This window comes from Euphorbia lathyris, chromosome 8 (genome assembly GCF_963576675.1).
Source record: "Euphorbia lathyris chromosome 8, ddEupLath1.1, whole genome shotgun sequence".
Classification (NCBI taxonomy): domain Eukaryota; kingdom Viridiplantae; phylum Streptophyta; class Magnoliopsida; order Malpighiales; family Euphorbiaceae; genus Euphorbia; species Euphorbia lathyris.
In genome coordinates, this window is record NC_088917.1 from 18,094,395 (window position 1) to 18,120,043 (window position 25,649).

Below are 25,649 nucleotides of genomic sequence, written 5' to 3' on the forward strand. Positions count from 1 at the left end.
GGACTGATTCTTAAAATATAATTTATTGAATTACTTTTATTTAGTGTACAAATAATTTTAAATTATTGTTTAAATAAATAAATTTAAAAAATTTATACATGAATAATTTTAATAGATAACATAATTGATTTTAGAATTTATTTATTAAAAAATAAAATCCGTGCATTGCACGGGTCTACACCTAGTTTTCATAAAAAGAAAGCATTTTTTGTAAAATTAAAAACATAAAATTATTCAAAGTGGAGTGACCATGAAAACAAATTTGCAAAAGAAACTTTTTCTCCAAAATCTCTGTTCAAAATTATAAGCAGTTTTAAAACAAGTATGTTTTACATCACTGAAAAAATAATTTGTTTTCTCCAAAACTTGTATATATATATATAAAAGAAAAGAATACATTTGAAACCGAATTCTTCAGTAAGATGAATTTTGATTTCAGAAAGAAATATTTTAGAATGAATTTTGATTTCAGAAAGCAATTATGGTTCATGAACCTTTCAAAGGGCAAAAACTCCATTAATGAAACTCAGAAAAAGCTTCATATTATTTCAATGTATTCGAATCCATAATGAATCAAGCAGCCTACCCAAATTTCAAATAAAACAAATCAGTAGAGGCTGATGTTGGAGGAGAACGGCTGCCAGAAGGAGAAGGAAGAGGAAGCAACTAACATTAATTTTAGGTTTTAAAATTATTTTTAACACATGACATAATTTTATTGGCCACGCATACCACCTCATATTGTTGAGGTGGTATGCCTGGCACACTATAAAATTTCTCGTGGGTTTGACATTTGATTTTTGAGCCCAAGCCCGTCTAAATTAACAACGAGCTGAGCTGGCTTGGACTGATCATTTTTAGACAAAAGTCTGATGGGCCCGGCCCATAAACAGGTCTAATAACGAAACAGACGGAGAAGTTAAATCAGCACTTCCTTTACTTTACTGATGCATGAAGTTGAATATGTTACTTCAACTATGCTTTTTGAATTAAGTTTCTTTATTTTAATTCTATGCTCATACGCAAAACTTGTATTATTTTACGAATAAGTTTGGAGACTATATATGAAAACCTTTTTAATCATAGTGACTTCCCATATCATGTTTTGAAGTTTTGCAAAGTTAGTTAATCTCTTGGAATCATTACTATTCAACAATTACATAATTTAATTACCAATTTGATCACATTAATTACTTGACCAGTTGAATTTATATACGCAGCCCCGTCCCTGGATCTGGACAGAAAGGGCGTCTGACCAGGATCCAAGGAAATCAGGGGTCCAAAAAATATCTCTACTTTAGCACTTTACTATATATATCCCTAAGTTTAGATGAAGTTAATATAAAATAATACATATTCAGACATAAATAACTGGACCAATTTATTATACTTCAGCCCTCGTTTCCTTAGGGTGCCAACCCTTTTATTTTTTTTAATAGCCATTTGATATACTGTTAATTAATTAAGGATAGAATTTACATACGTATCGAATTGCTTCCGAATCCTATTAACTGTGGTAGCTACCGCTGCATCTGCTGAAAGAAGCTTTTCAAAGTTAAAATTATTGAAAAACTATATGAAATCGTCAATGTCATAAAAAAAGTTAAGTAGTCTAATCATTTTATGTATTGAGAGAAATATGTTAGAACATATTGATATATAGACATTATTATTACTGATTTTGCATTTAGAAATGCTCGTAGACATCATTTTGTATAACAAACGAAGTAATTTTTTTATACAATTGATTTTTTTGCTTTATTTTTTATATGCACTTATTTCTTAGGGCCTTTTTGGTTCATCGCCCTTAGGCCTCCAAAATCTCAGGATCGATCCTGCATATATGGTGAAGTTTACGTTAGATTTGGAAGGGTGAATTTCATGTACTGTTTCATGGATAGTGACACGGAAACATGCGTAAATAAATATTAGTTACCTGGTTAGTTGGATTCTCTCTGTGTGTTTCTTTTGATTTTTCAAAAGCCAGTTTAGGTTTTATGTTCTATGATTGTGTTCCATCAATTAAGAAAATGCAAACAGAACAGTGATTAAACGAGCAAAAGACGGTACTTGATTTCAAAAACATAAGTTTTCTCGGAGTTAGTGGAGAAGAGAAAACAATAGTATTTGATTTTATATAAAGGAAAAGGAAAATCATGCAAATAGAGATGAAGAAGAAATAAAACATTGTTGACAAGTGTTAAAAAATTACATGGAAGGTCTTAATATGACATGGAAATCCGGAACTCTAATATTTTTTTGGTTCGTAAGTGTATCCACCGCCAACAGCAGTAGTTATTCACTTTCGCAGATGGTTTGTACCTCTATGGGTGGGACTGCTGGCCACGGAAATTCTTTCCAATTCCAAAGATCCGGAACTCTAATATAAAATCCCCATGTTTTGAGTATATGTGCTAATTAAAAATAATATTAATATACATTAAAATGTCATTAATAATAGTAAAAATTAATTTAATAAACCCTAATATGTTTTTTTTCAAAAGCTTAACAAGACAAATAAAAATACTCAAAAAATAGCTTTTCTTATAATAATTTCACATTGATGATATGAATCCATATATATAACTTTTTAACATTTTTCTTATTTATTTATTTTGCTAATAAATAAATACATTACCCACTCCATAATAAAATGAAAATACACTATTAATATATTCTCATTTATTTCTGGCTAAAATTCTCACAAAAAAAGGTTTTTTTTTTAAAAATACCTCCAGCTCTTAATTATATATAAACATAACAAAAATAGAGTATATAACTTAAAATTCTTGCACTCCAAACCACCTAATCAACAACAATTTCCCTTGCGTCGTCATCCGAGAAAATACTCTACTATGGCCCGAGACCAATATATAAATCCTACATCAACCAGGAGATAACATGTTAATAACGTTATTAACATTTCACCATCCGACTAGTCCACGACTAGTTTAGTCCTTGACTCCTTATGTGTCGTGGATTACGAACACTTAACAACTTCACATCATCGACAACCGGACCACAAAGAGAAGAGAAATCATCACTTCTCATAGTGTAAAACGTGCTGTAAAACATAATCCTCGTTCTATTCGAAACAGCAACAAATCTCAACACAGCCCGCTTGAACCCGCCTTTGCCTTTACTCTGATACGGAACTTTGAGCGTGTCTCTCCCAGCGAAAGCCTCGACGACCATTGACCCTTCACAGGCGTTGCTTGCATCGCCTACCGCGAAGGAAAGAGTGTAGGTCTTACCAACAATTGTTCGAGCAATTTGTGCTATTGCACTTTCTTTGCCTGCTACGAGTTCAACTGCTCTTCTTCCTTGTGGGACTGAAAAATGGTCCACATCTATGTATTTTACGGCTTTGAGTGACTCGACCATCCAGCCGGGAAGAGGTGAGTGGTCATCTTCGATGTTTGGTGGGATTAAAACGCCCCAAGTTGTGTTGGGAAATACGTATGGACCTTCTTCGAATCCTCCATTTTTCAATATGTTCTCTGCAAAACACATTGATAATTTTGTTAGTTAAAATAGTTACAAGAAATTTTGTTAATCTAGGTATGATTAAATAGTTGATTTATTACCTAAATCACACGAAAAACTACCTCAAACGTAAAGACTACCTCGCATATATAAAAGGTCATATAGATTGTAACTTCTAAAGGGTATCTAATTAATCTAATCTGATCTATCTTATACTACATGCCCTGTTGATAGTAGTTATTTTGGAACGAAATTCCATTTACGTCTATCAGTTATCAACAAGAGGGTGTTTGTTTATCTACTTTTCACCTATTGCTTGCCTTTTCACTTTTAAAGGCAAAGTTTTAGGTGTTTGGTTAGACATCTCATGTTTGCCTTTTACAGCTGAAAAGTAGCTTTTTACACGTAAAAACAACTTTTTCCAAAGACAAACAGCAACCAGTAAACAGGAACAGCAAACATCAAGTAGCCAAACGGATCCTAAATAATAACAAATGAAACACACAGATTTTAAGAGGAAAATTTCTACAATCGGTCAGGGTACTGTTCTCCTCCATTCAGATGATGCAACATCAATCCAACCGCTGATGTGGCATTATCTGAATAGATGGACTTGTACTGATTTCGGTCTACATTAGAATTTCTCCACTAAGAGAATATAATTTAAGAGTAATATAATTTTAACATAATTTGGGTAAGATAGATTTTGGGTGTAGAATACTAATTTAAGAGTGGCTTTAGTCATAATTGAATGGTTGCTATATGGGGCCTGAAAGTGTTGGGCAAAGCATGTGGGTTATTAAATAAAATGGTCTGGTTAGCTAGCTAGATCTGCTTGCAAAATGCAAGCTTTGATGACGGTGACAGCTTTAACTTTAGGTTATACTAGATTGATTCACGGACTCGGGTAACCGCCTAAGTCCGCCTTAAATTAGCCGAATTAGACAGTAGAAAATGTGATTAGGCTCGGCCCGGTTCATGCCTAGATTGGAGTTGGATTTGTAAAAATAGGATGGATAGGCCCGGTCCGACCAAGCCCGACCTGAGTTATTAATATTAGTTATCAAATATATATAATTTATAAAAGAAAAAAATTATTTAAATTTAAATGATTAAAAAATGTCTACTTGACCATTTATTGATCACTATTTTTGTCCTGCTTAATAATTGGTTCATGTTCCCTTAAAAAGGACCAAAAAGTGTAAAATTAAAAATATAAGTGGTTTGAAATTTATGTAAAATAAGGCTCTGTTCTTTATTACTGAAAAAAAAAACTGAACTGAACTGAACTGAATGCTACTGAACTGAACTGAACTGAACTGAATGATACTGAATACTGAACTGAATTTAACTGAATGCTACTGAACTTAACTGAATGATACCGAACTTAACCGAATTTAATCGAACGTAACAATAATGATGATATTAGACTTTAAAATAATTTAATGATAATATTGGACATTAATAAGCTTATAATAATAATAATAATAATAATAATAATAATAATAATAATAATATTTCTACCAAAAAAATAATATCAATAATAAATAAACATATTATTAAAGATTAAACTAAATTAAATATCAAATAAAATCTAGGTTCGATAAAATCCTATGACATTAAATAAAAATGAGTCTAATTTAAATTAAAAATATAAATTACATACAAACACAAATTTATATATAATTTAAAGCCTATGAAATTAAATACAAATTTTTATATGAATACACACTCTTAACTTTTTATTACAATTAAGTATTAAGGTACAAAAATATCTTTAACGTTTTGGGTCCGGGGTTATTTTACTCCTAACGTCTAAATATGAATTTTCATATGAATACAAAATCTTGACTCAAATTGCTATTGGCTTCTAATATTAGGGATAAAATTGCACTATTTGAGATATTAAGGTAGTTGAGCCAGTTAATTTTTTAGAGCATTGTAATGTAAACGTATTAATATAATATTTATTTATTTTTCGCAAAATTTGCAAATAAGTTGCACCAAATAATTATAATTATAATAAATAATGATAATATATATAATGACAAAGCATAAATTATATATAAATATAATTATAATGAAAATAGATAAATTAATATATAATAAATTATAATAATTATAATAAATTGCTGAAATTATAAATAAATAATGATAATAATAATAAATTATATATAAATAATAATAATATATAATAATTATAATAAATAATGATAAATTATTGAATACTGAAACTGAATACTGAAACTGAATACTGAACTGAACTGATCTGAACTGAACTGAACTGATTTGTTACTGAAATTAAGTAATAAAGAACAGGGCCTGACAGTCTTAACTTACATTAATTGGACAAAACTACTTTAATCATGTCAATTCCTGAATAATTTTTCAGGAAAAATAGACACCAGTATTTATCACACAGTATAGACCTCTGATCACTTGCCGCATATTCGGTTTTATTTGGTTTTTTATAAAAAAATTCGAGCCAAACCGAAACCGAATTGTTTACGAAAATGAAAACCGAATCAAACCGAACTACAATTCTATTCGGTTTTCTGATTAAAATGTTTATTAGAGGGATTATCTACTCTTTCGATTTCTTTTAAAAAATCCAACCAATCCAAAAACCGAATTGTTTACCACAACGAAACTCGAATCAAATTGAACTACAATTTGGTGCTCGTTCGATTTCTTTTGGTTTTCCTTTAAAAAACCCGAACCAATCAAAAAACCAAATTGTTTACCAAAACAAAACTTGAAACAAACCTAGCTACAATTTGGTTCGGTTTTTTTGGTTAAGAGGATTATGTAGCTAGTTTAGTTAAATTAGATTTTCCATAGAAAAAAATCGAACCAATCCAAAAACCGAATTGGTTACAAAACAAAACCCGGATCAAACTGAACTATAATTTGGTTTCTTCGGTTAAATTATTTATTAAGAGAATTACCTAGCTAGTTCAGTTCTATTTGGTTTTCTATAGAAAAAAACCGAACCAATCTACTCTATTCAGGTTTCCATAGACAAAACCGAACCAATCTGAGAACCCAATTGTTTACCAAAACAAATCCCAACTATAATTTGATTTGTTGATTCAACTTTTTCTATATTGAAATATATATTAGGAGGACTATCTAGTTAGTTCAGTTTTATTCGGTTTTTCATAGAAAAAACCGAATAAATCTGAAAACCGAATTGTTTACCAAAACGAACCCCAAAATCCAACCAAACTATCATTCAATTCGGTTTGATTCAGTTTTTTCAGTTAAAATATTTATTAGAAGGATTATCTAGCTAGTTCAGTCCTATTCAGTTTTCTGAACCAATCTGAAAACCGAATTGTTTACCAAAACGAAACTCAAATCAAACAGATTATTTTCGGTTTGATTCATTTCTTTCTGTTAAAATATTCATTAAGACGATTATCTATCTAGTAAAAATAAATCATTCGCCAAAACAAAACCCGAATCAAACCGAACCACGATTCGATCCGGTTCGATTTCAACATTGAACAACAAAAAAGAAAGGATGAAAAACTTACTATTAGTTGGTCTAGGAGGATAAAGAGCTCGAATAGCAATAGAATCAATAAGAGGACCACACGCCGGATCTTCCTCAACACCAGGATTATGAATCACCAGATCCACAACTCCAAACTCCGCCTGAAAAGCCCAGGCATACGAATCCCAGCCATTACTGCTATACATCGTCTGCATCGGCAAAACTCCCCAATCGGGCGAAACAGAGACATTCAATTTCTCTTCCTGCGCACAAGTTCTGGCAGCACTAAACGTAATTGAATAATACATGCCTTTGATTACAGTCAGATTCTGCTTGATTGATGCTTCATTTCCGAGTCTTACTGCATAAGCTCCTTCCGGAACGACGAGTAACATGTCGCCTTGCTTTTGGCCTGATTTGATGTACTCTACGAATCCTGATATTTCCCATTCCGGGAGGCCGTGTTTGTTTGTTACTTCTGTGCCTTTCATATCGGATTGTTTTGGGCCGAGCTCGAAGTTGCCATTTCGGAGTAGTCCTGTAAAAATTGGGGGAAAATTTTGATTATAGAAATTGAAAAATCTAAACAGAAACAAAATGAGGGACTAAGATATGATTTTTTTTATTTTTGTTTTTAGCTATTAGATTTTAAATGATTAGCTATAGTTGGATAACCCATTTAATTACTTAAATTAAAATATTAAACACTTATTTAATTTAAATATGTTTGATAACAGTTATTCTCAACCACTTAAATTAGCCAATTAAATTAAAAATCACTTACTTTGATAGGATAAAATATTTTAACTTCATATTTTAAGCTAAACATTATTAATTAATATTCTTTTAATACTTACATCATTTAATATTTTCAACACTTATAATATTCAATATTTAAAATTCAGTATTTATTTTTTCAGCACTTAATTTTCAGTTTTATCAAACATCACCTAAGTAATGTTTGATAAAAAAAATGATAAGTAATGTTTAATAAAAAAAATTATGAGTTGTTAATAATAAAATGAGAAATAAATAAATGACGATTTTTTGGACAAGTTCACAAGTCGGAGTTTGAAAAATCAGAAAATCTTTTAAATCGTAATTTCATCAAAATCAAATAAATATAAAAAAATTTACTTAAAAACTACAAAGCGAGTTCGGAAAAAAAAATCATCGGAGAAGCTAAAAAATGTTTTTTAATAAATTTACTGTCTATTTTTTCTATTTTTTCGGAACTGTTTTTTCACTTTTAAGTCTAAAAAGGGAGATAAAACTGTTTGGTAAATTTCGAAACGGATGCTTTTACAGAAAACTAACATATATTATCCATCAATAAGAAAAAGCAACAGTAAGCAGCGAACAAGTAAACCAAACATGCCTAGTGTTCGTTTGTTTTTATTTTTTTGAACTACTTCTTACCTTTTAACTTTAAACCGAGGTTAAAAAATGTGATAAAATTTTTAAACAATTGCTTTTAGTAGAAAAATCAACTAACATATACCGCATATCACAAAAAATAAAAAAAAATAGCAAACAACCAACATCAAACAAAACCCAAACCAATATAATAGATTAAATGATATATACAAACCGATTTTAATGGACTGATAAATTTTTTTTTCTAATAAACTAATTAACTGTGCACATGTACCTTTCATTTCTAAATAAAAAAATAAATTTAAATATATAATTACATACTTAAACTTAACTTTTATTTTCGCATAACCAAATTTATATTTAAACTTATCGCACACTTAAAATTATCAAATTTAATCTCGGTCATTTCTATTTTTTTTACGTGAAATGAAATTTAATTCAACAGTATCATATTAACTTTAAAATCTGTAAATCAATAAATAAGGTAGCAGACATCCAAATTTGATACTAAATGAATAAATTTGCAAAAGAAGCAAAAATAAAATAAAATATGTAATTATGTATATAGACAATAAAAAATAGAAACTAAATATTTTGTACATGTCGGTCAAAAATGCCAAAATGATGAAAGGGAAATAAAAGAATGTTTATTTTAATTTAACTATTGTTAGAAATATATGTGCTATTTATAGTAAAGATAGTACAAAAATATCTGTCACGTAGTGGCTAGCCCCAAGAGCCATGATTCATACCCATGTGAATCACTGCTCACTCACTGGCTCGACCTGCAACTGGTACGTACACTTTACCCATAAATTTTAAAAATTAATGTCAATTTTATCCTTAAGAATAGTTGAGAAGTTCACTTTTTTACTCTTATCCAAAAAAATGACAGTTTTACCGCGGCCCCTCCATGTTTAATTTTGAAAAATCTTGTCTTTTTGTGAAAATGACCAGTCTAGACATTTAAGATTAGTTCAAATTGAAAGCTTTAAAAATTGCCAGACAATCTCTGCAGTGCAGCTATATTATAATTGAAGAAAGATGAATTATTCACCACTATATTAATTAAAGGCCTCTCAATCAAAGATAAGACCAGACCGTCATTCTTTCTGGTCATTTTTTGTTTTATTGAGGACTACCGACCCATTTGTTTTACCTAACATTTACTATTTAAAAAAAAAAAAAGTTGTTTTTTCAAAAAAGCCAAAATTTAAAAATGTTATTTTTAGATATAAAACGTAAACAAGGATTTTCTTACTAAATACCTGAAACTCTCCATTTTGAAGTGAAAACGTAAACAGAAGCATGAAAAGTAGCAATCAAACATCTCTTACTGCTTGAATTCTAGCTAGGGTAGAATTCGGCTTCGGTTAGTTCCAAAGTACACTTTAATATGATGGATAAAAGATTCTGATTCTCGCCAAAATCCTCAACTAGCTCTCTGCCCAAATAGTGACGCATTTAAAATTTGAGAAAACGTTTTTTATTTTTCACTTTAAAATTTAGAATTTTAAATGTTCTATTAGACATTTCATAACTGAAAAGTAGTTTTTTAAAGTAGATAACAAATATATCCTTAATCTCCAATAATTGTATCCCGTGTTCGTGAATGTTTTATAAAACCAACTTTGCCGCCTATTCTTCAATTAATTCACAACTAATTAAAGTACCACTTTATTACTAGTTCAATTCAAATAAAAATAGCCAATTCAACTACTATATTCTAGCTTAAGTGTACTTCTATTTCACTATAAGTTTGTTTCTATTATTCGGAACTACCTTTTACAACAATTCCTTTGATAAATTTCGAAACAGTTGTTTTTTATGGAAAAAAAACTAGCTAATAATAATAATAAACAGCAAACAGGAACCCGAAGGTTGTCAGTATAAGATACAATTTCAAATCTCAACTGTAATTTCATATTCTGATCACACGTAATATTCCATTTTAGTTTAAATTCAAGATATCATAGACTCATTTTTCATTAACAACACTTAAAGTTGCGTGGTCTAATAAATGCGCTCTCTCTAATAACCATAAAGTTAAATTTATATCTTATTGTGTAAATATTTGAACATAAGCATAAATTTAAAGAATGAAAAGCAGAAAATATAATTAAAATCGAAAAGCTTGCTTACCGTCTCTAATGGGGAAGGAAAAGGAGAGTTGGGAGCAGAGCAGTAGGAGCACAGACAGCAGCAGGAGAACACCTCGCATATTTTCGGTGGAATAAGGAAGAAGATAAAAGATTGAAGGGGAAGGAATGTTCAGAGTGAAGAGGTGAGAGGAGGGGTTTATATGCATGGTCAAGTAGAGAACTAGCCTTATTTTTCAATTTAATTACGGAATTGACATTCATTGATGTGTGCATTCAAATGTTGATTTATCTCCCAAAAAAAGAGCAAAAAGTACTAAACTGCTCCCAATTTTTGCTTTCAAAAAACAAAAGTACTCCTAATTTCTTAGATTTTTGTTGACTTACCCCGGAATTTTTAATTTATCCATGGTCTTCCATGTTATGGAAGATTTCAAGTTACATTTGAATATGTGTATTGTTACTTGCTAATAAAAGAAATAGTGAGACATTTTATAATATACATAGGTCCATATTACATATGACAAAATATATGACATCTCCTTAATAAAATAAAGCAATACGGCTTACACCAAGAAGCTTGCTTCAGGAAGTCTCATTATACCCGGTCTAAGATTCAGTTGTTGTCATAATCATGCTTGATCACGAGAATTGCTGGCCTATTAGGCTTAAGAGATATGAGACACTGATATCTAGACACACTTCTTATCAACACGAGACACGTGCTCACTCCACTCACAATCTATAACTATCTTCTAAAGCTTAACATATCGGTATAAATAAAGTAAGTTCCACAAATTTATTCATTCTATTAAAACTGTCTTGAGTGGTAAATGCATTTTGTCGCTTGAAAAAATTAAAACTTTATTAGGAGAGAGCTCACCTAAAAATAGTGTCCGAAAAATCTTAAACCAGTTATCCAGAATAATAATAATAATAAAAGTTATTATGAAATATGTATTCACTTGTAACATTGTAGGTGATCTCTTTACTAAACATGTCATAGAAGATGTTTATGTAAAACATGCTAGTTCCCACGGTTTATGTCAAATTTAAACATAAGTTTTTCAACATGATTATTCAATAAAGTTTTGAGTTTTTTTTTTCAATACATGAGTGTGGATTTATTTTTGTGTGTTGATATTTGCTATTAAAATTGTCACGCTTGTGAGACAAAGAAGTTACTCATTCACACTAATATTTACCCTTATTTTTCCACATAACGACAAAGATAAGGATGAGTCTATTTTTGAACAAATCGAGATCATGTTCAATAATGAAGTCATCTTGTCTAAACTATGAAAATTATTTCATTAAAGTGCAAGATGATCATATATATGTAAAAGAACGCATGTTTATAAGAGATTACATATAATCTAAAAAAACAAGTTAAGAGTAACTTTAAGTATTCTTTTCTTAAAGAAAGTGGACTAGGATTAAATATTTTAGGCACATTTAAAATGCTTTTATATGGTGTTAACGGGAGACCTGCATTTTTTTCAAAAGAAAATGATAAAATATCATAACACATGTAGTCATACCATTTGTGCTTATCGCTCATGAGATGGAAAAAGAACAATCTCATCTTTTCTTATTGTGGGACTCACTTCGTGAAATTATAGTTTTTTGAAATTTTATCCCCATAACCCTTAACTTGTTCTCAAAGTATAAATTAATGTGGCTATCTTGGAATAATGTGTTGTAAGGATCATGACTGATTCGACTTGGAAGGGACCAACTAGAAAAGCGAGTTACATCATGATAGAAGTATTCACATCTTAGAGTTTGTATGTTTCAGTATCGGGACAATTATGCACATGCGCGAAATTGTGAAAATAGAAAACTGTAGAGATCAAATAAACTACATTGAATTTAATATGGAATCTAGTATAAAACATATAAACTATTATGATACGTGTTCAATCAAAATATATATTATATATGTCCAACAAAGGTATCGTATTATATTCGATACATGTCAATCGGGAGGTCATACATCTCTAATTAGTGTATAACATTAGAATTCTCGACTGTATGTCAGTTGCACGAACTATTTGCAAGTATAAATGAAATGAGATAAATGTAGAAAATATAGCCGAGTTGAATATAATCGGGATATAACTTAGATGGATCGGATCCACGTTATGTGGATAATTAGGGATTTCCTAATTACAAGCTACTAATATATAACTGCTACATCACATAACTTTAAATGAGACAACAAGCAAGAAATAAAAAGTTGCCTCCCTATCTCCTAGTCTCACAACATCTCTCTCTTAGTGGTTGTTCTTAATTCATGAAATCATCACTTCTTTTCCCGAACAATTTTGATGTAGGAGTTGTGTGACCGATAATACGAGATCGTGGTTCCATTCTTTTGCTGCACCAACCCAACTGTAATGTGAGCTTCAGGAGATAATATGATTACCCGTATTTATATTGTGATTTGTATATGTCTAAATCCTTTATTATTAAACAAATTTAGGCAATTACGAAAGAAGAATATCCGATATTCCAAGTGGAGAACACATGATTGGTCGGTTTAGGGGCCGATTTTACACATACGTGCGTTAAAAAAAATTGCTAAATCGAAGTTGTTTTAATTTTTTTCCCATATATACGTGTTATAATCTGAATGGCTAAGAACTAATTTTAAATACCAATGTAAAACTTATCAAAATTAAGCTAGATTTTATTTAAGATTCTTAATATGTAAAACAAATGTGTCTAATAAAAAAAATTGGATTTAGGGAAGCCTAATTGGTAAAAAAAAATTAGAAATTTGAATTTAAGAATGGTCGAACAACCCAAAAAAAAACTAGAAATTTGGATTTAAATGGGTCTAACAAAAAAGACCTAGCTTTTGGCTTTTCCTGGACCAATTTTGGAGGTGTTAAAAACACCCATCAAAATTTCTTACATGGGGCCGGAACCATCCCAAATTGTGTAATTAAATACAACTTCAATCAGTTAATTTTGTATTAATCATATAACAATCCTTAATTTATGAGATCCTCAATTTATCAAATACTCAATCAAAGTTTTAGATAAAATCCTCAATTTATCAAATACTCAATTAAAGTTTTAGATCAAATCCAAATACTCAATTAAATAATCAATTTAGCACTACAACAAGAATAACAACAACAAAGCCTTAGTCCCGAAATGATTCGGGGTCGGCTAACATGAACCATCATATAAAACCGTGAAATCAAGTCGTGTCAGCGACATAAATTCGCTCCCTCCACTCCGTCCTATCCACTACCATATTTTCCTCAATTCCCAGTAAACTCATATCACTCTCGATCACTCTCCTCCAAGTTTGCTTAGGTCTTCCCCTACCCCTCACCACTACATCCTTTTGCCACTCTTCGGTTCTCCTAACCGGCGCATCAAGCGCTCTACGTCTCACATGGCCAAACCACCTTAGTCGGTTTTCTCTCATTTTATTCTCAATAGATGTGACCCCTACTTTTGTCCTAATTATTTCATTACTTACCTGATCCTTTCTCGTATGACCACACATCCATCTCAACATACGCATCTCCGCCACCAACATCTTATGGATGTGGCAGTGTTTCACTACCCAACACTCCGTACCATATCAATTTAGCACTACAACATTAAATTTTATAGAAACAGAAGGACCAAAACTATCTCTAGCCATGGTGGTTCCGACGACGGTTGGAGGACCCGGACCCCCAAGCCCTCTGTATCTGCTCCCGGATGTTCCCATTTTTCTATTCCCTTACTAATCTTTCAATCAATTTCTGACACATTACATACTTTGTGTGTTTTTACCATTTAATAATGGAATATAAAATTAATTCAACGATGAAAACATATAAAACATGTAAAGTAATAGTTACTTTATGAACTTTAACTAAAAGTAACTTGATTAAAGTAGGATAATTCTGTCAAGTATAGGTTCAAATATTTCATTGGACAGCAGAATTCTTCCAATTAGAAGGGTTAAATATGATTTTTGTTTATAAGAATCTCTAAAAGCAATTTGTTATTTATGGAATGACGAAATCACCCTTGGGAATCACCACAATATGATTGTGAAGGGAAATCAGAGTGACGTGTCGTAGGGCGGAAAGAGGTTGGGAAGACAAAAACTGTTGAAGGTCACATGGTTTCCCACCTATGAAGCTAGCAGAATCCACGACACCCCTCGCTTCCTTTCCTTGACTTTTGCCTACTCCTTTTACAGGATATCTTCGTCATTTCACTTTTTCCAATAAGATAATTACTACCTTTTTCTATTTATTTTTAAGGGCTTTTTTCTTTCTTTCTTTGGTAAATGGCCCACCGGAAAATCCCATAGTAGGGGTGTTCCGCCCCTAGTTAACCTTATAGTCGCCATGACTGGAAGCACCACAGTCATAACGTTCGTGAAGAAAGATCATAGAACCTCCATTTTTCTGTTTTTATAGGTTAGGGATGAATAAAACGATGTCGTTTTGAGCTCCCTAAAACGACATCATTTCTTTTTTTTTTTTGATAATTAACTGATTAAACCAAAAAATAAGAAATGATATATTTTTCATTCTCTTAAATAACGTCTTTGATGTTGCGTTCTTAATAAAAGAAGTAGTAGCAGACTTATCGTTCGCGAAAGAAATGAGACTAATCAAACCAACGTTTGTGACACCCCAACTATAGGAGGAGACGACGCCCAAAAGAAGACTGACGAGAAGAGGAGACGCCACCGTCGCAGCTGCTTAGGAAGAGAGAGGATGAGAGAGGCATAGAGATAGTATTTAATTTAGGGTTTTTAATTATTTAAGGGTTTTGATTAAATTGAATCGATAATGTAATAGTTAGGTTACTAATTGAATTGGTGATATTTGGGGATTTTGAATTTAGGGTTTTGATTGGATTGATAATGTGATATTTTTAGGGGTTAATTGAATTAATGATATTTATTTATGGGTTTTAATGAAATTGATAATATGTTAAATTTTAGAGTTTTGATTAAACAGTTTTGATCACATGCACCTTAATGAGCATGTAAAATTTACTCATTCATCGTTAGATCTAGGCTTATTAGAATTCTAAGGTGGAGATTCAAAGCATCCGGAGGCTTAGATTTAATAAGCCTATCTAACGCTGAATGAGCAAATTCACTTGTTCATTAAGGTGTATGTGAAAATTTCTGTCGTTCAAGTTATAGATCTTAAACTCAAGATTTAATGTATGCAATAAACTTTAATTGAGAGAATATTCATCTATAAAAATGTTTGACAAGTCTCAAACCGAATCTAAAATTTATATATATATATATATATATATATATATATATATTTATATAATGAGTCCGATCTATCGGATGTCTAATTATTTATTTTTTTTATGACACTCAACTTTGATTATCAAATTAGTTAGTTTTGAATATTTAATTTAGTTAAATTTACCTTTTAAAAAAAAATTCACATTGAAATATTAGAGAAGGCATAAATTGTAAAAGTTAGAAATGATATTGAATGAGATTGGTGTTTTACCACTACCTACTCCAGTGTTGTATTCTGACAAACTTAGTACAACTTTTCTATTCTTAATCATATTTTTGTAAGTGTACTTTTGTATGCTTATTTTGAAGGATCATTTCATCCCATATATCTTTTCCTATTACATATATTCAACACATTCTTCCTTATATACCTTGTTTTTTGAATTTTATATAAAAAAAATACCAATATTTATTGTTTCCTCATTGTTGAGTATATAAATCGAGAGACTTGACAATGCTTATTATGTAAGAATCATGTACGGTATATAAAAAAAATATTATGTGTCCTCTTCTATGTCTCTCTCCTAAAATTATATTTAGGAGAAAATCAGTCCATAAGGTGCTTGTTTTTTTTGAAACTAAAGAACGAATTTTATATATCAGAAAGCAAAGCCGTACAGATACAGGGGGGAGGGTGTGAAATCCAAACCATCCTATCAGTGCCAAATGTAACTGCACATGCTAAAGAATGAGTAGCCCGGTTGGCTGTTTTACGAACAAATGAAATAGAGACATATACAATTTCCTTTAATAAGAATTTGCAGTCTTCAATGATTAGATCAAGAGCTGAGTTGCCGTTAGTTTCTCGCTGTAAGGCATACACTAGCAATTGGGAATCAGACTCTACTAGCACATTCCGTCTACCCGTCTCCTTAAACCAGCTTAACGCCTCACGACAAGTCATCACCTCCACCAAAAACGGATCCAGCCGACAGTGAAGGGTACCATTACCCACGGCAACGAAATCGCCCACGTTGTTCCTAAGCACAAAACCGAACCCTACACAGCTTCTCTCCACAGAAACCGTCCCGTCGACGTTTAGCTTGGTCCATCCGTGCGGGGGACAGTACCATTGCTGTTCAATCAGCCTTTCCACTACGACAGCAGCAAGACGTCGGGCTTGGGCAGCTCGCCAGTTTGCTAAATATAACACAGTCGAGGAATGAAGCATGATTGGGGTAGAAGATTTTTGTGTCCATACCTGGTTATTTCTGTTTATTCATAAAAGCCAACAGCCAACAGCCGCTATGTCGCCTTCCTCCGGTTTGACAACTAATAATTTCCGCCAGAAGTCCGAGAACCCCGTGCAACCGTCTATCAGCCCCGATAGACCCGTCGATAAGGTGCTTGTTATTAAACCAGAATGGGTAGACATAAGTAGGGCTGTAATTGAACCGAGCCGAGTCAAGATTTGACCTACTCAAGCTGGGCTCGTTATAAAATTAACGAGCTCGAGCCCGAGCCGAGCTTGCTATAAAATTAACAAGCTCGAGTCTGAGTCGAGCTTTGGCTTGCTCAACAAGCTCGAGTCGAGCTTCGAGCTTGTTTCGACCCTAAAATCCTCTTTGGACTTGGTTCATTAAGAAAATTATCTAACCATGAATTGTTTGTGAGTAAATCATTAATTATATTTGTGAAGTTTGCTCACAAATAACTCTCTAATTGTGTACATAAACAAGCTCACAAGCAAAGTTCGTGAATAAATAAACAAGATGCTTACAAATAGTTCGTCTATTACTCATTTATTATGTTTGTGAACGAACTCATCTAATAGCAAATGAAATAATATTAAGTTTAGATATTTGTGAACTAACACAAAACTATATAGTTTTTTACAAAACTGAAATTTGTTCATAAATGTTCTAATCGAACTTGCTCGCGAGGTTTTCAACCGAGCTTTGGTCTACTCAAACTCGACTCGTTTACGAACCGAGCCAGTAAATTGTGCTCATGAGCGGCTCGTTTACAAATCGAGCCGACCACCGTGCCGCTCATGAGCGGCTCGGCTCATTTACAGCACTAGACACAAGTTTCTTTCATCTGATATAATTTATTCATGTCAGACCCTAATATGAGTTAAGACGTTGAGGAATAGTATTGTCCCATCTTTGTTCTTAGGGATTGTAAGCTGCAGTTTTTGGAATTAAAAGAAAAGTTGAATTACCGATTCATTGTTTTCAATGTTGAAGCTAAATAAATTGTGGTAGAGAAAGTCGAAAGTTGTAATAAAACCTAAGACGATCTCACTACTTCTCGCAACTTGTATTAGACTTTGCAAAATATTTAAATCCAACTAACTCCAACTAATTTTTATGTCAAAATGCTTACACATGGTAATAATAATTAAAACCTTCCGATGAGAATGTTGATATGTCATTCTTTATATGTTATACTTATCATCATCTAATAAGAAACTGATCAGAATCATTCGGGTTTGATTTTAATTATGATGGAACTATTTCAAAAAAAATAAACCTTAATCAATAAACCTTAATCAATGTACCAATTTCAACCACTTTCACTTAATTTCTGTCAATTTCACATGAGCTCAAGAGCCACGTTACTACTACACATGAACCCTGACTTGAAAAGGTTGATAGCCTAGCCTAAAGCGACCTTATAAACATATAAAAGGTTCTTCATCATCCTACATTCAGCAATGCTTTCTTGGAAAACAGAAAAACATCAACTGCAAATAACATATGCAAAATAGCAAGTGCTCACCGACCAACTCGATATTTATGAATCAAGCCTTGCCTATCAGCATCAAATAATAAAGCAGATAGAACTTCCAGATAGAGAAGAAACGTGTAAGGAGAAACCGGGTCACCCTGCCGAAGACCTCTCATGAAGAATAAGGCCAATCAATGACTATTGACTTTGACCTGATACTGTACCGTGGAGACGCAAAACATTATCAATTAACCCAATATTTAGAGAAGTCCAAGAAAACCATCATAGTTTTTAGATAATTCAAATCCACTATATTGTAGGCTTTGTTGATGTCATTCTTTTAAGGCAACATCACCTTCTTCTTGCCAACATTTCTCTTCATAATGTGAATGACATCAAAAGCTATTAAAATGTTATCAAGAATACATCGACCTTTAATAAAAGCTGACTAATACTCAAATATAATATCAGGAATGATTCCTTTTAATTTATTAGGAAGGACTTTAACTACAATTTTATATACAACAGTGCAAAGAGCTACTAATCTCAGATCAGATCTTTCATATTCGTTAGGTCATCATATTTACGAACAAGAATAACAATGGTGTTATTTAGGTTTGAAGGAAACACACCCTGATCTATCCAACCCATCCTTGCAACAAAAAGATCATCCCCTAAGAATATGTCACAATTTCTATAAGAATATGGGATCGAACCCAATCGGGTCCGATGCCTTTTCCAGATGCATTTCAAATAAAGCAATATAAAATTATTCCTTAGTAAACGACATGAGAAGCTGTTCATTATGCTCAACATTTACCCTAGCATGAACAACATCTACAACCATATGATAATTACTCTGGTTACTCGAATAAAGCATATAAAAATAGTCTCAAGCCACTATACACATACCATCAATAACTTTTAATCTAATTACCATCTGATCCACAAAGTTTGGAAATGAAATTACATTTCCATTACTCATTGGCAAAATAGTGCAAGAATGCGTATATGAATCCCCATCTTGAAACCACTGAACCTTCGCTCTCTAACACCAATGATCTTCCTCTTTAACCAACAAAGAAATCATTTTATTATTTTCAGAATCATACGCCGTAGCTGCCTCATTGGACGAATCAATGCGCCAATGTTCCAACTTTAAATGGGTTAGTTCCCTATGGAATTGTGCATTGGTAGTACGACCCCAACGAACCAAACAGTTTGTGAGTAATGATAGTTTGTCCGACATAGACAAGTGAAATGAACCAACCCACTGACTTTCCATAATCTGCTATAATTTAGGATCCTCAAGCCATTGGTTTTCGAACATGAATCATATTTGAGGATATTGAACTAACTGATCTTTTTTTTTTGCAAAATAATAGGAGAATGATCAGAAATAGGAGCTATGGTGTTGCATGAGGAGCCATGAGGAAAATTATCAACCCAACTTTTAGAAACAAATGATTGGTCAAGCTTCTCTTGTACTTCATTTAGTTTACCTCTATAATGGATCCAAGTAAAAGGATATCCTCCCATGGGGAGTTCGAATAAGCCACAATTAGCAATAATCTCCTGAAACCCTATAAATCACCACACTGTATGGTCAACCAAACCTTTTTTTATCTTCCTGAGATATAAGGTCATTAAAAATCTCTTATGATAGCCTAAGGTAGAGAGGAAGCAGAAGCAATAGAACATAGAATGTTCCAAGAATCCTTATGGTGGGATCTTTCCGGACACACGTGAAGCCCTATAAGACGCTAATTACCACGAATATACTCAATGCATTCTAAATCAATATGATTAACCGAAAAAATAAGGGAGAGCACCAATAATCTTGTTTTTAAAACACATAAAAGCCCCCACTATAACCAATACAATCTGCCGAATAAAACCCTTCAAAATCAAATCTATTACGAATAGTTTCAAACGGGAATTACATAGTAAAGTTTCGAAAAGGAAAATTACATCTGGTTTATGAGCTCGAACAAGCTCACAAAAAATAGGAACTGCCCTGACACTACCAAGTCCCCGATAGTTGCAGCTCAATATTCATATAGCTGGATAGACCCACACTCATACGCCTGTATGTACTCTATTTTCTTTGTACCAGACTCCATGCTTAAAGTTTTCAGTTGTTCAGTCGAATTCTCCTTCAGTAAATCAACACCACCATCATTATTTTGGTTATCAACCTTAATGTTCACTCGAACTTCTTTGATAGTGCCTGAGCTAGTGTGAATCCTAGGATTAACCTCTCTCTAACGACGTTTCCTCCTAATAGTAACTTCTAGCACCTAATCATCCTTGTCCTTGGAACCCGCATCTACCAATACTGCCTTGTCCTGATTGCTTTCGTAGCACCCAAATTAGGGTTTAAATTTTCTATACTCGAAGACCGTGGAGGTGTGCATGTCCTATTGTGAGAATAAACCCCACACTCACTAGCATCTATACCGCCTTTATCATGTAACTAGAGCTCACTGTTAAAGAAAATGACCGTCTAATAGGTGCACAAAATGAAGGATCCCCACAATTTTGGAATTTTAGTGTTTTTCATCTGAAACGATTTATCATAGTGGCGATCAATATGCCCAATTAGTCCATTGAAAAAATAGAAGGAAGGTAATTTCTCGTACTTAAACGTGCATTATCTATAAATTAGATAAAAGTCAAGAAATGATAGTTTATTAAAGTATATATCGTTTAATAAAAAAATTAAAACTAAAGTATGTATCCATATTTAAAAATTAGGAATTGCATCCATATTATGAATTATATCTCAAATTTACCGAATTTATCAATGTTAGGGATAAAATTGCACAATTTTAGACGTTAGAGGTAAAATTACTCCTGACCCAAAATGTTATTTTTGCAATTTAACCCTTAATTAAAATAAAAAGTTAAGAGTTTATATTCATATGAAGATTTGTATTTAATTTCATAGGCTTTAAATTATATGTAAATTTGTGTTTGTATGTAATTTGTATTTTTAATTTAAATTAGACTCATTTTTATTTAATTTCATAGGCTTTTATCGAGCCAAGATTTTATCAACCCGGGTTTTTATTTGATATTCAATTTAGTTTTATCTTTAATAATATATGATAACAAGTAGTGAAATTCTGATCAACGTCCGTCCCTGTGGGGGCGTCGTTGGGTTCGACGGGGGGAAGCTCCGATGCCAAAGTCAGTAAGGTGAATCAAGGAAACAAACTGAATTGACAAAGGTTGTGAGAATGTGTACCTTGATAGCCTAGAGAATCAGGCTATATATAGCTAGGAAGTCGTAACCTTCAGGCAACTAGAAAGCCTCCATTAATGCTCTATTAATGGCGGTTACAAGTTATCTTTAACCTGGCGGTTAGCTAATTGATAACTCATTAATGATCTTTATGGCCGAGTCAGCGGCCAGCCGTTACAGTGGCGAATCAGGTGAATGAAGAGATTCGCCTCATAGGTCTGTCAGCGGATCTCTCTGAGTAGAACCGTGGAGATCCGCCTGCCGGCTCCCCTTTGGGGATTTATACGCGGCGTTCTCAAGGTGAATATCCCTTTTGGTCCTTGGGATAATATCTCTATGTTATCAGAAGCCCCCCCAAAATGCCCTTAAAGACCTTTAGGGCTTTTGAGCTTCCGCGCGCCGTCATAAACATCTGCATTAATGAGCACCCTGTTCGATGCCAATTGATGAATGACACGTGTAGTGGACGCACTGTCCCAGGAAGGAGAAAACATCCTTCTTCCTCTTTCGCTTTTTCTTTCTTCTCCATTTCTTCTTCATTGTCTCCTTTATTGTTCGAAGCTTTTCCTGGGAATTTTCAGAGTTTCGTTCCAAGCTTCCGATTTCACATGTAAGTTCATCTTCTTCTGTTTAACTTTTTTTTGAATGTTTAGAAGTTCGTCTTCCTCTTCTAGATCAACCTCAGAGCTTTTTAATTCGACCCCTTCCCCCGAAATAGTAGTTGATTTTAGTTGGACCACTTCGTCATCGGAGAACTCCTCTTCCTCCGAGGACACGGTTAGCACCGATTTAGCTGGGTTTAGTAACTCGGCGTGTAATCGCTACCAAACTCGTTCCACCAGATATCCAGTTCTTTTTACCTCTGTCTCCGGTACCGTTCCGGCCGTTAAGGCTAGGTGTTTTCCGGGGACAATGGCCTCTTCTTCTATCCCCCCTAGGAAAAAGAACCCTCGAGCGGAGTCTAGTCCATCTCGTATGAGTGCCGCGGATCTAGTGGATCTGGCGAGTCGCTTCCCTTGGATCAATAATTATGAGACTCAGTTAGCCGCAGCCCATCAACGACCTTCCTGTCCGCCTAGCGATTTTCTAACAGTATATTGCAGTCATGTAGAGAGAGGGTTCCGGCTTCCTCTCCCAAAGATGATGGCGGACATCCTCTCCTACTTTGATATTATAGCCAGCCAACTGCACCCCAACGGTTGGTTGGATATTGCTTTAGACTGCTACCTCGCCTCAAATTTAGGAGTGGTATATACGGGTCGTGTTTTTAGAGCTTCCCATAAACCCTCGCAACGGAAGTCTGAATCCTATCTCACTTTCGCCAAATTCGAGGCATATTCGCCATTTAGTGACAAAATGTCCAATGTCCATTGCTGGGATGAGAAATTCTTCTACGTGAAGATAAAAGAGGGCGAATCTCTGGGTTTTCCATCGTTTTGGAATCCCAAGCCTTTACACATGGCGGGCGATATGCGAATATTGACCGATAGTGATGAAGTGGTGGCGGAGCTCATGAAGAAGATCAAGGCGGATGCATGGACATACGTAGACGCTTTAGCCTTCATAGTGAGCGATATCCCGTTGATTCGCCGAGAGGGGGAGCAATTCATTTACTCCAAGATTGCGCAATTTGACCAAGGTAACTTTTATTTCTTCTCGAACTTTGATTACTTCAATGTTTTCCTTGGCAGGGGTTTATCTAAGGCCAATCACGCTATTGCAGAGAAGCGTAGGAAGTTTTTAGAGGCTGAAGCGCGTAGGAAAAATCAAGTGGTGAATCCTCAAACGGATACTGGAAAACGCCCTGCGAGAACAGTGATCGAGCCGCCACTAAAAAGGAGGAAGCCTATAGCCACTGGGGGCCCTAAGCTTATGGCGGATGCCATGAGGTCCGCCAGGCCTATTGGGGAGATTGAACAGGTAAGTTGCCTTTTATTTTTACCTGTTCATCAAGTTTTAAGTTTTGACCCTTGAATGTTTGTGCAGATGGCGAAGCCTGATATGGGCGGATACTGGTCCGCCAAGTATGGCGCTCAAGGATCTTTTGAGAATGAGTCCATCATAAACGACTTGGATGAAGCCCTGGGTCAGGTGGGCGAAGTGCAAAGGAATCAGAACCAAATTCCTGGTTCCATTCATGCGCAAAAGGGGAAAACAGAGCTCCTTATGGTGAGTCCCCTAGAAAGGATTTCTTTTTGTAGAAAAAGTTGTCCCTTTGCTCTTTTCTCTTAACGAAATTGTTTGTTTTTGACAGATGTATACTCGCATACGTGCTATGGAGGCCGAGCTCCTTCAAGGTGTGGCAGATAAGGCAACCATTGAAAAACTAGAAAAAGAGATAGCGGATGCCAATGCGCACATTGCTTCTGCTAATGCGAACCTTGCCTCTGCCACAGCCGCCTTAGTCCTTAGAGATGCGGAGATTGAGAAGCTGAAGGAAAAGATTGTGACAGACGCCAAGAACCATGAGGACGCCCTAGGAGAAGCTGAATATATAGCGGGTGAGCAAGCCTTCTATTATGGCGAACTACTCATGGCGTACTTTTCCCTGGCCCATCCCGAGATTGATTTCACAGATCCGCAGTTCACCGTCCCCGAACCAGAAGACGTAGCCAAATATGACAAGATGTCAGACGCTAAGGAGTACATCCGCGAATATGTTCGGAGATGGATGAAGGGACCCATGGAAGAAAGTAAACCTTCCTCTACTGTCCCTCTAGTGGAGCTTGAGGAAGTGCCCCCCAAGGCAGGTGAAGAACCGATCACCGATAACGCCCTTCCTTTTGGTCCCACATCTTCCATGGAAAAGGAGGTACCTTTGGTTGGCGTATCTGAGGATGTGGAGAAGGAGGCTTTCCAGGCAAGCGCCGTAAGCGAGGATAGTGCAAAGGAGGATGCTCCCATTGTTAATTAGTTGCTTACTTGTGATTTGTAAAAAATCGTTAAGTACAGTTCGTTTTAATCCTTTATGGCAGCTATTTATTTTACTATTACGTTTGCGTAAGTAAATGTATAGGCATCTAGGATTTATTTTGGAGTAGGTGGCCAGCCATACTCCATTGCATGGACCTTTGTGAAGGTTAGAAGCTGTTTTATTCCATTGAAGGAAGTAAAGCTGCCTAGGGGATCAATTTGCTACCTGTCTTTGAGGTGAAGTGATCCGCCCGTAGGACTTGTAAATCCTTTTTTGGGAAGGATATGTAAGAGAGTGTAAAGACCTTGCGTCCAAGGATCGTTTTAACTCTATCAGAGATTGGGATCCTCTTAGAGATGGATCCGCCCATAAGATAGGCTCTCTTATGTCTAAGGAGAAAAAGTAGCTGTGAGATAGCGATACTTTGTTAATGTGGAGAGTGTTGGATGCCCCCCTTCTTTTTAAGACTGGAATATTAATATTGCTGCAATAAACTTTAAAAAGAACACAGATAATAGAACAAATGATGTTTATTAATAGGCGAAATGCTTTATTACAGCAAGCAGGTCTTATAGGTGAGCCTCGTTAAATCCTTTAGTAAGAAAAACCACATGGGAAAAAAGCTTACTAAAGGAAAAAGAGTACTCAAGACCGTGTGTACACCTCATTTTCTGACAAAATATTTGCGGAGATTTTGGAGGTTCCATGTGTGCGGCAATGTGTTGCCCTCCATGTCCTGAATTTTAAATGTGGCGGATCCAATCTTGTCCACTATCTGATACGGATCCGTCCAGTTGAGCCCTAACTTGCCCTTGCCTTCTCGAGACTGGATTTTGTCGGCCTTTCGGAGCACAAGATCACCCACATTTAGATCCACAAGCTTGGCATTTTTATCATGGTAAGCGGCGATCCGCTGTTTATACGCCGCCATGCGTACATAGGCTTGGTCTCTTCAATCGCCTACCTGATCCAGACTTTCCCTTAGCCTTTTGCCGTTGTCCTCTTCGCAATAAAAGGCCACTCTATCACTTGGGACCTGTATTTCAACCGGGATCACA

The 25,649-nt window shown here is 34.1% G+C and overlaps 1 protein-coding gene across 1 annotated transcript; it reads right to left on the reverse strand.

The window, feature by feature from the left end:
- Positions 1-2,583: 2,583 nt before the first annotated feature.
- Positions 2,584-10,653, reverse strand: LOC136202811 (BIIDXI-like protein At5g11420). Its single transcript, XM_065993711.1, has 3 exons — positions 10,505-10,653; positions 7,026-7,523; positions 2,584-3,500 (listed from the first exon to the last, which is right to left on the reverse strand). Exons 1-3 carry the CDS (start codon positions 10,581-10,583, stop codon positions 2,947-2,949), a joined length of 1,131 nt encoding a protein of 376 aa, XP_065849783.1. The 5' UTR covers positions 10,584-10,653; the 3' UTR covers positions 2,584-2,946.
- Positions 10,654-25,649: the final 14,996 nt, after the last annotated feature.